Here is a 15,969-nt window from a genome sequence, read left to right as displayed (position 1 = left end):
TGGCAACCTGATACATCAGGAGTGATGTGTTAGTTAGGCTACTTCTAGTCTGAAAGCTTCTTGCACATGAAGCTCTTATCAGAAGAGATCTTCTGCAAAAACTTCTTGTGCAAGAGGGCGTCCACACACAGCAGGAAGTCAGTCTCTGATTCATTTTCAACTACAGAAGAAAAGCTGTCATTGAACCCATGCCATTTCCAGACTAAGAAACTCCAAACCTTCCTACATGTAGTAACACTAACCACTGGAATGCTGGTATTTTCCATGTTACCATCTGTGACGGGGTGGTGGGGTTGGATGGAGAAAGACCCACACCGAAATGGCGCTTGGCCCCAGCGCCGGGGAAGGCAAGCGGCTGTGCCGGGCGTGCTCGGTGGCCACGGCACGCACATGTACGGTGATTCCCCAGACTGCTGCACCGAGAGACAGGACAGCGCATGTGCCGGCATCCCAAGAAGAGGGCATCAGCTTTGAAAAAGAGGGCGCCCAGGAGGAACAAGGAGGCAGCGTCCCGGACGAGGAGGAGGAGAGCACTGATGAGTAAGAAGGGAGAGAGGGACAGGAGTCGGGGGAAGAACCTGCCAGAACAACTGACGACAGGACCAAAGTCATGACAGGGACAGCGAAGCCCGACAAGAGGAAAGGAAGGAGCCCAGGACAGGGCAAAGGAAAGCCCGTGGGACGGTGAGTTGTGGTACAGCCCCAGTGGCCAAACAGGTAGCCATTGTACCTTTTCTTAGGGTCCTGGGCTGAGACCTGGAGTGAGGGTGGGCCCTGGTCTCCCTTCCCTCTGGGTGCATGAGGAGTCTTGGTCTAGTAAAAGGACTCTGAAAAAGACTACGGCCAAGCACGGGAAGGCTGGGGTGCACAGGTTAGGTCAGGCACACGGTGACAACATCCTTCCTAACGGGGAGGAAGTATAACACCATCCTAATAAATGGTTAGGCTGATGTGCATTAAAACTGTGGGTAAAAGATAACAAGATCTAGTAAACACACGTTAGGCTAATATTTCATCTGTAATGCGTACTATCCCATAAGAGAGAGAAAGGACTTTTGAGAACTGTGAATTTCTTGTTTCCTCACACACACACCCCAAATTTCTGGCAAATCCAGATTTAACTATGACTTCACTGTTATCTATATGCTGAATTTTACAGCAACAGCAGGATATCTAGCTACATTTTTAACACTGGCCCATCACTGTTACCTTAGTACCTCTTTTTCTTACACATTTCACTTCCACAATCACAGGCCCCTTCTATTTGGACTAAAGGAGAATCACCCTTCACAGGGAGCACTATAGCATCAGTGGCACACATATGTGCAGATTTGATTATATCCATTTCAGGACAGTGCAGCACAAACATACACACAAGCTATGGCAGTGGAGTGGTATTTATTTAGTATCAGGACTAAAATACTGCACAAACTAATAAATGTGTCCTCATAACACCTTGAAAGGTAAAAAAGATGTGGAAAAAGACTTAGATGTGGAAACCAAGGTGCAGAGCGGCTAAGAGCTGTGATCAAGACAATGTAGCAAATCAATGTCAAGATTTGTGCAGAGATCTGGCTCCAGGTCTGTGCTCTGAACACTAGACTGCACCATTTCCACTGGTTAGTTCTGGGTGGACTGTTTCTGACTTTTCTTTCTTTGTGACACACTGACATTGACAATTCAAAAAGATGAAAGTAGATAGACAATGCTTGGTTCCAAGCCATATTTCAACAAATTACAGCAGAAAAACATGTTTTTAGTTAAAGCAAATTACTGATTTGTCAGATCCAAACAGTTGTGAGTCAACTTTCTTGGCTTCTTCACCATATCCCAAAATCCACTATTCTTTTGCAATCATTGCATCTACTATCCCTCCTACAGTGGAAGTGCTAATGGACTACATTAGAATTTTCTAGCTGGATTCTGTCAAAGTGCAAGCAGCTCCAATACCCAATATATATATAGCTCTGTTCCAAAACCAAGACCCCAATCCAGCAACTGGATGCACGTGTAGAGGTTCTTCAGCTGCGGCACTGGGTCACTCCATCTTAACTGCCCACTGGAGAAAGACAGCAAAAAAATTATCAGGAATATACATGGGTGGTGGGTACAGGCCCTAGGAAGGCAAAGGTCTGAAATTAAATTGGTTAATTTATCACTGACATACGATTCCTCTTTATTCACTGGAGTGTCTCTGGATTTGAGCACCACTATAATATTTATACCATTGTTCCCTGCAGGCTAGTTAAATGGTCACGGAGGGCCAAATTTCCAAATTTATTTAGTTGGCTAAAGCTGCAGATAGATGCCTGAGGTATTCAAAAGTCTCAGAGGGGTAGCCATGTAGCCATGTTAGTCTGTAACTTTAATAACGAGTAGTCTTGTGACCCCTTAAATATTGAGAAAAATATGTAGAGCATCATAAGCTTTGTGGGCAAAACGCACTTCAGATGACCTGGAGTCTGAAGAAGAGGGTTGTGCCCACAAAATCTCATGATACCGTATATCTATATCTATATCTATATCTATATCTATATCTATATCTATATCATTTGTTAGCCTCTAAGAAGCCATAGAACTACTCGTTTCTAAACAGGTTAGATGTCTGGAATGGCATGCTAAAATTATATTATATATAGCCACTAGGTGGCACAGTATAAACAGAACCGTGAAGTCTGCCCTGTATAAAGAAGACATGACAGTACTACAGGCAGTCCCCGACTTATGCGGATCCGACTTATGTCGGATCCGCAGTTACGAACGGGGCTGCCCCGGAGTACACGGACTGCGGGACCTCGCGGTCCTGCCCCCGTGTACTCTGGGGCTTTCTCTGCGTCTCCCTGGTCTGCAGACCAGGAAGACACAGAGCAAAGCCGCGGAGGGGCCCGAGCCCCCCCCCCCACGGCTTTGCAAAGCCTCGGGGAAGCCGGCAGCGGAGCAGTCCAGGCGCGCCTAGGTTGCCCCGCTGCCCGAGCCCTCCCGCGGCTTTGCAAAGCTGCGGGGGGGCTCGGGCAGCGAGGCAGCCCAGGTGCGCCTGGGCTGCTCCGCTGCCGGCTTCCCCAAGGCTTTGCAAAGCCGCGGGGGGGCTCGGGCAGTGGGGCACCCCAGGCGCACCTGGGCTGCTCTGCTGCCGGCTTCCCCGGGGCTTTGCAAAGCCGCGGGGGAAGCCGGCAGCGGGACAGCCCAGACGCCCCACGGCTGTCCCGCTGCCGGCGTCCTCAGGGGCTTTGCTCCCAGTATCCCTGGTCTACTGGTCTCCAGCAGACCAGGGAGACTGGGAGCAAAGCCGTGGAGGACCCAGGCGGCGGGACCATGGTGCGTCTCGGTCCGCCGCCCGTGTCTTCCTGGTCTGCTGGGGTGGGGGGGGCGCAGCTAGTACGCCCCCTCCCCAGCAGACTAGGCTTTTCTCCGGACGCCTGTGGCAGAGCAGCTGGGGTGCTGCCGGTTGGTCCTGCAGCACTGCTCTGGGCGCTACTGGACCAACCCAGCAACACCCCAGCTGCTCTGGTCCTGATTCAGCCGCTGCTGGTCAGTTTCAGCAGCGGCTGAATCAGGACGCCTGGTGCAGAGCAGATGGGGTGCTGCTGGGTTGGTCCAGTAGTGCCGAGGAGCGGCGCTACTGGAGCAACCCAGCAGCACCCCAGCTGCTCTGCCCCAGGCGTCCTGATTTAGCCGCTGCTGAAACTGACCAGCGCTGACTACAGGAAGCCCGAGGCAGAGTTGCTCTGCCCCAGGCTTCCTGGAATCAGCTGCTGATCAGTTTCAGCAGCAGCTGACTTGGGGACGCTTGGGGTTCTTAAATTGATTCTGTATGTAAATCAGAACTGGCGGTCAGTTTCAGCAGCGGCTGAATCTGGACGCCAGTTCCGACTTACATACAGATTCAACTTAAGAACAAACCTACAGTCCCTATCTTGTACGTAACCCAGGGACTGTCTGTAGTGGGACCATATTTCCCTGTGCTGAATTTGGCACACCTGGTAAAATTACTCATATTTAAGGCTATGTTTAAATTAGATTCCTCTTTTGAAAGAGGAATGTAAATGACGCTGATCGAAAATTCAAATGAAGCGCAGATTTACAAATCTTGCCCTTCATTTGCATAATCCACAAGAGCGCTTTTTTGAAAAAGGATTTTTCGAAGAAGAAACCACAGTCTAGACAGGTCTTTTTGAAAAAAACCCACCCTTTTTCAAAAAAACCTGTACACCTCATTTTTTCGAAAAAGGGGTTTTTCATTTGAATTTTTGATCGGCTTCATTTGCATTCCTCTTTTGAAAAAGGAATGTAGTTTAGATGTGCCCTGAATGAGTTCAATGGCAATCAAGTGTACAAACAGGCTAGTAACATCAAGTTGACAGAGGTCCTATTAAAAAGAAATACCGGTTGAACCTCTCTGGTCCGGGACTCTGGTCTGGCAACATCCATAGTCTGGCATGACCATGGATATTGCTGGATCAGAGAGCCCCTGGACTGGAGAGCCTCGGCTTGGGGCAGTGGAGTTCTGGCACCCTGGGCAGGGTCAGATTATCCATTAGGCACTATAGGCACAGTTCCATAGGGCCTATGAACAAATTTAGGGCCTAAAAAAAATTAATAAGGGACTTGCAAGTAAGAAAAAAACCTGCTAAATCAAACTATACAGTTGCAGCAGCAACATCTCCTTACATCCCCTTATCAGCCTCATCTAATTTAAAGGCCTATAATGAGAAGAGTGTCTAGGGCCTACAAAGACCGTAATCTGGCCCTGACCCCGGGGCAGCCTTGGGGCTGCAGAGTGCCGGCAACTCTGGGGCTGTCTGCAGAGCTCCAGTGGCCCAGAGAAGAAGAACCCCGGTGGCCCATCGCTGGCTATGGAGCTTGGCAGCCCCAGAGCAGCAGAGCCCTGGTAGCCGCGGAGCAGCTGAGTTCCAGTGGTCCTGGGGCAATGGAGTCCCAGAGCTGGCCAGGGAGCTGGGAGCCTAGTGGCCCACGGGCAGGAGAGCCTGGCAGAGGGACTGAACTCCCCTGGTCTGACAAACTCCCTCTTTCAGTACCAGTCAGATCCCAGTGATGCCGGACCTGGGAGGTCCAACCTGTACTTCCTAGCTGGATTATTTTTCTTTACCTTCTCATCTTTAAGGCTTTAGGGTTCAAACAGGGAGAGGTCTCACACACACACTCCCAGACACCTTTCCCCCACGGGAGGGATGTGATGGACTGACCCAGCATTTCCTGCCTGGTGCTCTTGCCCTCCAGGCCTGGTTGGGCCCTCAGGATGGACCCTACTTCTCCTGGTATCTGGTACAGCATCCTCCTGGGGCAACATGGGGAGGAGCACAAAGGGGCACATGACCTGCTCCCCAGATTTCTGCCAGGATTTACACTAGAATACGGCCAGCAGCAGCACTTCATGCAATGGAAGGGATGGGGAGCTGCTTTTGGCCACAGGGAAGAAAAGGTGAGAAGGGCTGATTTGGAAGAGCTAATCTGTCGTCGTCCCTCCCCCCCCCCCCACTCCATGACTGCTCCCATGTAGCTGGAAGCAGCTAATCCCCTCCTACCCATGTACTGTTAAAAGGTAGCTAACATTTCCAGGCTGCTGCTGGCCAGCAGCATAACCCAGCCACCTCCAGTCCCCTAGCTATTGCAGTTATAGGAAGCAGTTACGCCCTGAGGATACATCGTGTACCAGGATCCCAGGAACCTGACCACAGGGACTTCAGTGAACCTAGCCAGGATGATGGCTCAGCAGAGGAGGGTGCCTCAGGGATGGAGCAGCCCCACATTCCCTGGGAGCGGGACCCGCCTGGAAAGGGGTGGGCAAAGACAACTGGTGAAGAGGTTCCAGGGGGACACAAGCCACATGCCCCCCAGCCCGGGAAAGGGCCAGAAGAACCCCACCTCTGCCTCAAGCCCCTCCCGCACCCTTGCTTTGCTCATGCCCCCCTCCCCTTCCTCTGACCATACTGCACAGCTTCCAGCAAGGCCGCCTTGCTGAACTTTCCCCGCCGCAACACTGCTGCCGGCACAGGTCCTGCTAGACTCCCGATGGCTGCTTGCCTGACCCTTCAGGGGTCCATACACTGTCCCCTCCCCCCCCATCTCTGGTAGCACTGTGGCAGGGAAGGTCCAACAGGAAAGCTTTGTCTTGGGCTGCGCCAATCCCAGGAAATGGTGGGACCGCCCCTTCACTCACCACGGGAAGTGGTGCAGCAAGTTCAGAGAGCAGCACAAGCTGGGGCCATCTTGCTATGATTTTTCCCCCCACTGTAGCACTGCTGGTGAGTGACCGTTGGGGAGGGGCCTGCTGCCAGACTGGCTCTCTGGGGAATGCATGCGACCCCCTCGTGTATCCCCACGTCACCCCTGGGAAGGGGGTGAAGAGGGTACTAAGTCCCTGCCTGAGGGCTGCTGTGGAGCCTGCAGGTTCAGGGTGTGAACAGGCTGGAAATTGCTCCCTCCCACACTACTCCAGAGCTTCACTGAGGGGTGGAGACACTTCCCTGTGACAGCGGAGTGTGGGGCTTTGGCACATGCAGGGCTTGGCTCGTCCTGCCCAGCACCCTGGGCGGGAGGAACTTGGGCTTTCCTGGGATGTTGACTCAGCCAGCGGCAGTGGGGGAAGGAAGGGGCATCGGTGGTGGAGGTCCAGCTACACCCCTTCTGCCTGAGGGCCAATCACCCTTCTGCCAGAGACCCTGCCCCTTCCCTCAGAGACCCCACCCTTTCAGCAACCTTCCCTCCTATCATATCATATATATATAGTAGCCCAGCCGTGGCACTTGGCTGACTTCTGCACTGCTCAGCCAGGCTGCCGCGGGGGAGCCCAAACAGCCCCATGGCGGCCCAGCTGAGCGGCGCAGAAGTCAGCCGAGTGCCACGGCGGGAGGCAAAGGGGGCGGGGCGGTGACGTGCGGTGTGACAGCGGCTCCAGGCCTCAACCCCTGGCTGTGAACGTCACCGCTCCACCCCCCTTTGCCTCCTGCTGTGGCTCTCGGCTGACTTCTGCACCACTCAGCTGGGCTGCCACACGGGAGCAAGTGGCATAAGCGACCATTTGGGCTCCACACCCCCTATGCAGCACAGGGACTACAGAGCCCAACGGCCGTTTGGGCTTCGCAGTCCCCCAAGTGAGAGGCAGAAGGGGGAGGAGAAGAGAAAAAGAGAGACGGAGAGAGAGGCAGGAGGCAGAAGAGAGCTGAGAGAGAGGGGGTGAGGCAGTAGGAGGAGGAGAAAGAAAGAAAGAGACACAGAGCAAGAGATCGGAGGCTCAGGAGAGAAGACTGACATGGAGGACAGACCTGAAAATCCCATCTTATGATGGGCTAATTGGCTAGTCTAATCTATAAAGGAGAATGTTTGTATGTTTCTGCTCCAATAACTTGGACCCTATAAGAGCTACCGCAACCAAACTTTGCATGGGATAAGCTTTGCTCCAGGAGAACATTTTAAGGTACTGTGGGAGGGTGTGACAGAGGCCCCACTCCCCCCCCCCTTGCACTAGCTCCGCTGGCGGCAATGCGCTGCCAGGCTGCCGCTGTTCTGGGCCTGTGGCACTTGCGCAGAGGCAGCGTGCGGAGGACCACCCTCGCAGTGCAGGCGCGCCTCAGCCAGTGTGCAAACCGGCGGGCAGCTGGGTGGAAAAGGTCGCTGACGGTTAAAACCGGCACCGGGCCAAATACAAGGGGGGGGGGGGAGAGAGAAGGGGGAGCAGGGTTGGCTCTTTTGAATGCTGCCACCCTCCCTCTTCCCCGCCACCTCCCAAACTGCCAGCCTGTGCCCCACACGGACAGCGCCCCGCTCCTCCCCACCCTTCCCCTGCCATCTCCCAAACTGCCAGTCTGTGCCCCACATAGACAGAGAATCTGATTTTCTTCCACCACATCTGTCCAAGTACCCACCTATCTAATAGATAAAGGAGAATGTTTGTGAGTTTGTGCTCTAATAACTTGGATGCTTTAAGAGGTTCCGCAACCAAACTTTCCATGGGATAACCTTTCATCTAGGAGATAGTTTTAAGGTACTTTTGGACCCAATTGGGGTCCCGCCCTGCCCCTCGCAGGACCTGCAGCCCCGGGCAGGAGCTGGGGCGCCCCTTCCGTGTGTAGCCTCCCTGGACTTGCCTCCTCCCACCTGTGAGGTTACATAACTGACTCTCTCCACTGCCCCCCCCCTCTGCTGGCACACAGTGCCACCACCCCCATGCGCACAATGGCTCAGGCACCCGTCCTGCCCCCAGCATCACCTGCAGCCCCAGGTGCGAGCTGGGGCACCCCCTCCTGCATGTAACCTCCCCTTCACCCGGGGTCGCTCCCCACCTGCCATCCTCCCCCTCCGAAAACCAAAACGAAAGCCGGCCAGCCTTTCTGCTCAGCTCGCTGGGCTTATTCAAGCAGAAGGAATCCATGTGCCTGCTACAGCGCAGGGCGGAGGGACGGTTAAACCCTCGATGCGTGACACTACTGTGAAGCCAGCCGGCTGCTGTTTATACTGTGAGGGGGGCTCTTCGCTTTTGCTTACCAAGACAGGGCAGGTGGATCCCTGATCCAACCTTGCAAAGAGAAGTCCCCTTGCTACTGGCCGCATGGCTGTGTACTGTTCTCCTGGGGGCTGGCTGCTCGGTCCTGGGGGGAGGAGGGTCCTGCTGCTCTCCCAGGGACAGGTGTGGGCCAGGAGCCATCTGCCCCCAGGGTCTGTGGCTCTGGGGGTCCCCTGACTCAGGGTCCCCTCCTTGCCTAAATTTCCTAAATGTTGTCCCTCTGGTTTCCCGAGCAACGCTCGGTAAGTCCAGCTAGTAAAAGACTAAAGGGCAGCTGCTCCCAGAATTCTCCTGCTACCTGTGCAGAGAGGAGAAAGGGGAGTTTGACTAGGGATGGTAAGTGACACAGAGGAATGCAGAGTGGGGGTGAGGGAAAACAACAGATCAGGACAGATTTCTCTTAAAGAGACAGAATGTGCCTTCTCTCAGAAACTTACCCAGCAGCAGTCAGCACACACACACACGCTCTGTCACTGTCACACACACCCAGTCAGGGCCATACTGTCTCTATGCCACACACATTGTCACATACACACTGCTGCACACAATCTGTGTCACAAAGTCTGCCTCACACACACAGAGTCTCTCTTTCTTGCTCACACACTCCCTTTGTCTCTCTCTGTAGCCCAGGCCCACCCTGCAGCCAGAGGCCCCCCATCCTTTCTGGGGGGATGGACCACAACTTTAACCAGAATTCATAAAGTGGCCACTCTGTGAAAATAATTGCCCGCCCCTCCAGTAGGGCTGTGCTGAAAGACCAGCAGAGGAGGCAGCCAGCCCCTCATAATGCCTCTGTGCCTTGCCATCAGCCCTGCATGCCAAACCCCATCACCAGCCACTGCACACTCCCTCCACTCATTGCTAACAACATAAGAATAGCCAGCCTGGGTCCAACCAAAGGTCCATCTAGTCCAGTATCCTGTCTGCTGACAGTGGCCAATGCCAGGTGCTCTAAAAGGGACTGAACAGAACAGGGATGATCCTACCCCTATCGCCCATTCCCAACTTCTGACAAACAGAGGCTAGCAACATCACTTCTACCCTATTTATTGAGCCCCGTTAAATCTTGGCCTTCACAACATCCTCTAGCAAGGAGTTCCACAGATTGACTGTGCATTGCATGAAGAAATACTTCCTTTTCTTTGTTTTAAACTTGATTCCTATTTAAAAAATAACAAAGCTAGGGAGCACCTGGATTTGAAACAGGGACCTCTTGATCTACAGTCAAATGCTCTACCACTGAGCTATATGTCCTATCACTTACTGTGCTTGTGCAGATAGCAGGTAAGAATGGATCCAGAGTGCAACAGGCACCACCAACACTAGAGGAGAGAGAGAAATTTGCCCATTAAAAAAAAAAAGTCAGCATGCCTGCAGAGGGGCTTAAATACATGAGTGTCCCACTAAGAACAGGGCGTCCAGACAGCCCAAATGATCTGAGGAAGTGGGTCTGGCCCATGAAAGCTCATCATCTAATAAACCATCTTGTTAGTCTTTAAAGTGCTACATTGTCCTGCATTTTGCTTCAGCTACCCCAGACTAACACGGCTACATTTCTATCAGTGATGTTTCTGACTTTCTTGCTAGCAAACATTTACTATTCAGAGCTGCTGCATCACTTTTTGGATGGGCTTGTGTGTGGGGCTTTTATTCCCCTCCCCTTCAATCAGAAAGAATCTTTCCCACTGCAATCACATTGCTCTGCATGCAGGGTGCTAACGCTAGGATTTCGGAGCACAACAGCATGATAATTGCTGGAAATAATCCAGGACACTCTGGATGCAGGTGAAAACAAGCAGAGGATTTATTATACACCAGCTAATGGAGTGACACTCAGGGGTTACCCTGGTGAACACTGGTTAATTAACACAATACAATAGGTTATATAGTTAGCAGGTGGACGGAGGAAAAATGATTTGATAGGTTTAGCAGCAAGACGAAATGAGCACATAAGCCAATAGAACTACTAAAGATTACATAATATCTCCGCCCATTGCAAAGTAACAACTTATTAATTAATATACAGGTGGTTATTGTTTAAATGCCAAAACATGTCAGCAAAACAGTAATAACATTTTAGTTTGCATAGATGATGATTTTTTTATTGCAGGCGGGTATGGCCTTGAGTTGGTGCAGCGCTTGGTTTTTAGGCTTATTATTTAGGAGTGAAGCAAGACAATTTAAGCAAATTTTATGAATGTTATTTTAAGCAAAATGTGTTATGTTACCAACTGGGACCCTGTTCGAGTGTTTTAGAACGTGGTTGCTATGGTGCCCAGGGTTTTTTACTGCCTGCAGCTCTTATCCTGACTGTGGTGTTTTCAGGGTTGATCCCAGGATGGAGTCATGCTGTTTAGAGGCCTACTAGCACATTTAGGGCTGCCTTAGTTTACCCTACAATAATGTTCTGGGGCAGTCTGAGAACATATATGAAAAAGGGTTGCAGGTACCTACAAGCTGTGCCTGGCCTCCCATTGAGTGAGATGCAGAGCCCAGCTGCTAAGGCTGGAGGAAGTAACTAGGTCAGCAGTTTTCACATGTTTAGTCTCATGATCCAGTTGAAGAAAATTGTTGATGCCATGATCAAACATCATGTGACTACCGGTCATCAACTAGTCAATTGAGATCTACCAGTAGATCTTGAAGCTTCTGTCAGGTGATCCTGACTGGTTTGGCCAAGACGCTATCAAAGTTATGAAATGCCCAGCAGGGGTGGGGCCTCAGAGAAGTTGGGAAGGAAGCCCGGGAAGGGTATTTGGGTTTGAGGTAGATCTTACATTGCACTTAAATTGAAAAGGTAATCTTGTGGTTAAAAAGGTTGGAGATCACCGTGGGCTCCGGAGTGAGGCTGAGAATGAGAGCTTTGGGATGTAGGAGGGGACTCCGGCTTTGAGGGTATCAGGTCTGGGGCAAAGGGGCTTACTTTGAGTGGCTTCCAGTCAGCAGCCAATGGGAGCAAGTAGCTAGTGCTCAGGGCACGGGGGCTAGTGCATAGAGCCCTGTGTGCTCTTTCCCCACCCATACCTAGGAGCTGGGCCTGCTGCCAGCTACTTCTGGGGTGCAGCACAGTCTGCATTGCCAGGATACCTGATCCCCCCGCAGCCATAAGACCCAGGGCGCAACTTTTCACGACGGTAGTTTGAAAACCACTGGGTAAAACATTTAAAAGTCTCAGAGGAGAAGCCATGTGAATCTGTATCTGCAGGAGCAACGAGAAGACTCACAGATTTATTTGGGCATAAACTTTCATAGGTAAAAACAAATGCCCAAATAAATCTGTTAGTTTTTAAGGTGCCACAGGACTTCTTGTTGTTTTAATATTTAAAAGGGTTTTCAAGGACATGTTTCCAAATAAGTTAGAGGTGTGAGGAGAGTAGTCACTGGGTTACTGCATATGTTTGTGAATTTTAGCACTTACACAGGAAACCGCTTTACCAGGAATGATAACAGGCCTGAAAAGCCTACCATAGAGTGAGACTGAAGCAGCTTGATTTATTTAGCTTATCCAAAAGGAGGTTGAGTGGTGACTTGATTGTGGCCTATCAGAAATTGCAGAGGGAGAGGATTTCAGAGGAGAAAGCACTTACACAGACAATGGTAAAATAAGATGAAACAGCTGAAAGTTGAAGGTAAACAGGTGCAGAGAAATAACCCCGTTATATTTTGCACTTTAATTAACCATTGGAATATTTTTCAGCTGCCCCAGGGTCTGGTCATTTTAAGGGCCTCACCATAGCTGCTGCTACTATAGCAGTTGCCAAAAACCACAGGTCCTTAAATCACTGCCAGAGCCCTGAGCAGTACACTCTAGGCACCACTGAAGGACTTGCTGGGGGAGGCAAAACACCCGCCTTGCCCCTTTTAGGGGTGCAAAACTGGGCCCTCCACTGTCTTGCCCAGGGGCCCAGCCTGTCTGTTGGTTGCCCTGTTTCCACCTCACTTGAAGCCTGTAAGTCAGAGGTGGGGAACCTAAACTTGCCCTCAGCTTTCCTTCTGTGAGGCTGGAGCACACAAAATCTACTAGTCTGGGCCTGCCTTGGCTCTGGTGTGCAAGCAGAATGTGGGGAGTCCGGGGCCACGTCAATGAGGGGTCTGGTTTTGTTTTTGGTTTGGAGAGGGGAGTTGTTGTGTTGTTTTGTTTGTTTTTTGTGTGTGCATGGTCCCCGACTGATTTTTCTGTGGGTCTATGGCTTCCGATCCAAAAAAGGCTCCCCATCCCTACTGTAAATCATGACTGGGTGACACACCCTAGCTCAAACAATTTATGGACTTCATTCAGAATTGTTTGGTAAACTTCTCTGCCCTGTATTATGCAGCAGGTCAGAGTAGCTGATCACAGTCACCTTAAAATCAATTAACTCATTTATCACCACAGCCTCCACTCTTGTGCTGTAGGCACATCAGTATTATTGTTTCCATTTTACAGACAGAGATTCTGAGAGTGGCAAGTGAGGTAGAGATGGTCAGCGATTTTCCAAAGCCATAGAAGAGGGCAGAGAAAGTAATAGGCTGGAGGAGTAGTTCACTCTCAGTGGATTGATCTACACTGGGAAAACAGGTGTTTAAAACTAGCTAACAACACTATTGATTCTCCCACTATCAACAAACCAAATTCTCCCCTTGACTTCCCTTACTCCTCATGATTCCATGGCATATCGGGGGGGTTGACGGGGATGCCATCAGTGAGGGCATCATTTAGGGGGTTCTTACTCGACTCGCAAAATCAAACCCTGGTAGATCAATCTCTGGAGAAGTACCTGGCTTTTGCAAGCTGCTAGTATTGATAGAGGTGTAGTTTTATAGAGATAAGTAGTTTTGCTGGGCCTCTTGGGTCACCTATCTTGTAAATTATATGAAAGAACCCAGAGTCTCAGCTGAGTATTTTAAAAACTATTCATGAATTTAAATAAGTAATTTGCAGGGTGATCTTCCAGCCACTCAATTTAATAAGAACCTGTTTCATTATAATTTTTGTTCAAATCCTGTGCTGAGCTGAAAACTAAAACTTTCATGTTTATTTGGCTTTACATATTATCTTTATTTATACCCAAACCAAACCTATTAAAGTCTAGGTATTCCTTACAGGAGATATAATGTGAATGCTAAGAATTTGTAACTAGTAAACTGGTTCAAGGCTAGGACAGCAGTGGAAACTTAAGGCAGCAGTGGAAACTGCTACATTATGGCCTTTCCATTTTGCATTTCAGTGATGTTGGTTTCTTTCTGCAGAGTTCTTTATATTCTTCTCTGAAAGATGACTTTTTGGTTGAGCCCTCTTGAATGATGTACAACGCAGAAATGATGGGATACGCTTCCTAAATCTTATGGCAGCAGCAATAAGACCAATGAGAAGGAGGAGACCCAGACCAAATATTGCCCAATATACCCACCAGATTTCATAATGCAGCTTAGATGGGGGAGGGCCACTGTCAATACTTCCTCCAAAGCCATGGAACTGACAGTTTGGAGGGGCCCAACCCCATATACAGTGACAGTTTTTATTATTGTTGCAAACTCCTTTTCCACTACAATGTATATTCTCATTGCAAGCTTTTTTGATCATTGAAGCAGCAGTACATGTCCGATTCAGACACAGATTTGTTTTGCCGCACATTGTGCCATCTATCACCATCCCGATATCAATGATATCTATCCCTGCATCTATGCCCCAGCACCACCCATTAACCACAGGTGTTTGAATAATAGTTTCATACTCCTCCAAAACAGGAATGGTTTTCACATTCACACACTGCAGTCTCCCACACAAGCTGTTGTTTAAGTCACATTTCGCAAACTCAGTTTCTTTCCCGTCACCCCCACAGTTGCCAAACCGATCAGCTTTTAAATTCAGCTCATTGAAGCACATTTTGGGAGCAGCCTTAGCTCCTTTTCCAAAGATACTTTCACACTGTAAATTATGGGTGGCACATTTCCCTTTATAACAGTAGCCGTTGTCACTGCATGGATTTCCGTCCTGCTCATACACATCTTCAGGACACCATTCAAAAATCCCATTGCAATATTCAGGCAGGTCACACTCATCTGAAATTGCTCTACATGTTTTTCCTGATGGAAGAAACTTACATTTTCGACAGCACTGTCCAACAGAACAAACAGCTCCTCGCTTCAGCGTGCAATTGTGATGGCAACAGGGATCCTTTCTGCATTGTATCCGGTCCCCACAATCACACTCTTCTCCCTGGTCCACTACTTTGTTACCACAGCGCTGGATGGTAAAAAGTTTGTGAGGTCCAGGGACGTTATACAAACAGTTTCCTTTTCCTTGATCCATTAGGTATAAAAAATCTTCTTTACTGCAGTTACTGAATAGACTTGTTTTTGAATTTCCTTCACTCATAATGCAGCTTTTTTGATTGCCACACATACAGCCTTCTTGATCATGCTCCATGCCAAGATTATGACCCAGTTCATGACAGACAACTTTTGAAAAGAGTATTGGCCCCTTATAAATGTAGGCTTCAACTGCTGCTCCATAATAGTTTTCACAGATCCCACTTACATATGCCCTACCAACTAATTTTCCAAAATTTTTATAAATAAATAGGTGTGCAACATCATGTTTCACACGTTGGGCAAGATTAAGTCTTCTCCAGTCATTAAAACCTTGAAGAAGCAACCTAATGTCTTGAGGAATTCTAATGAGGTTGCTTTGTGTCCAGATTTCTAGCCCAATCAGAAGGACACGTATTTTTAAAGGTTGAAAATGACTATCTACCATATTGACTGTGTCAACAACAAAATATGTCACATTGGTTTGATTTTTCCCATGATGGTCAAACAGGTTTTTGTCACCCACTATAAAGAGCTCAATATACTTGGTGTGTCTGAATCTTATAGTCAGGTCTTTCCCTGTTAAATCCTTCTTACTCTCCATTAAAGCTGCTGGACGTTTGCTTTCTCTGTCAGTTACGTCACACGTCACAGGCATGGGTTCCATCTCCTCAGATCGATACAGAAGGTGCTGGAAGGTAAAGGAATTCTCCACAGGTTCAATGCCATAGCTTAAGCTCCCAATCTGGAAAAAGCCTCTGAGTCCAGAACAAATGTTGAGGGCCGCAAGTGACTCAGGGGTATCTTCCACATACCCATGATAGTAGCAATCGTCTGGAATATGGGGCTGATCTACCTTCAGTTGACCTCTATCATCATAAGTGAAGACTGGGAAATTTTTTACTAGGAATCCTTTCTTCTGCTTTAGGTGAACAATGTGGATCTTTCCTTCTGCCTTGATGGCATAGGACACCTCGTCCTTGGGGGCACTGGCTTCCTTTGGCGCTAGCTTCCTTGGAACTATCACTTCATAGGAAGCAAACCCTGGCGGTGGAGGAGAACGACCGTCTGTGCTGGGCACGAGAGGCCCCAGTAGCACCACGGAGATACCCAGTCTGAGGAGCAGCCCTTGTCCCAGCACTGCATCCCTTGCCATC

General features: G+C 49.6%; 1 protein-coding gene across 1 annotated transcript; it reads right to left on the bottom strand.

Moving 5' to 3' along the window:
- Positions 1–1,324: 1,324 nt before the first annotated feature.
- Positions 1,325–15,968, bottom strand: LOC102445040 (disintegrin and metalloproteinase domain-containing protein 9-like). Its single transcript, XM_075898737.1, has 3 exons — positions 14,606–15,968; positions 9,786–9,843; positions 1,325–2,059 (listed from the first exon to the last, which is right to left on the bottom strand). The coding sequence occupies exons 1-3, from the start codon at positions 15,966–15,968 to the stop codon at positions 1,927–1,929; spliced, it is 1,554 nt and encodes a 517-aa protein (XP_075754852.1). The 3' UTR covers positions 1,325–1,926.
- Between the last annotated feature and the right edge of the window lies 1 nt (position 15,969).

Source organism: Pelodiscus sinensis, chromosome 15, assembly GCF_049634645.1.
Source record: "Pelodiscus sinensis isolate JC-2024 chromosome 15, ASM4963464v1, whole genome shotgun sequence".
Taxonomy (NCBI): domain Eukaryota; kingdom Metazoa; phylum Chordata; order Testudines; family Trionychidae; genus Pelodiscus; species Pelodiscus sinensis.
Note: the sequence above shows the minus strand (reverse complement) of the source record. Positions and strands in the feature narration are given on the sequence as shown.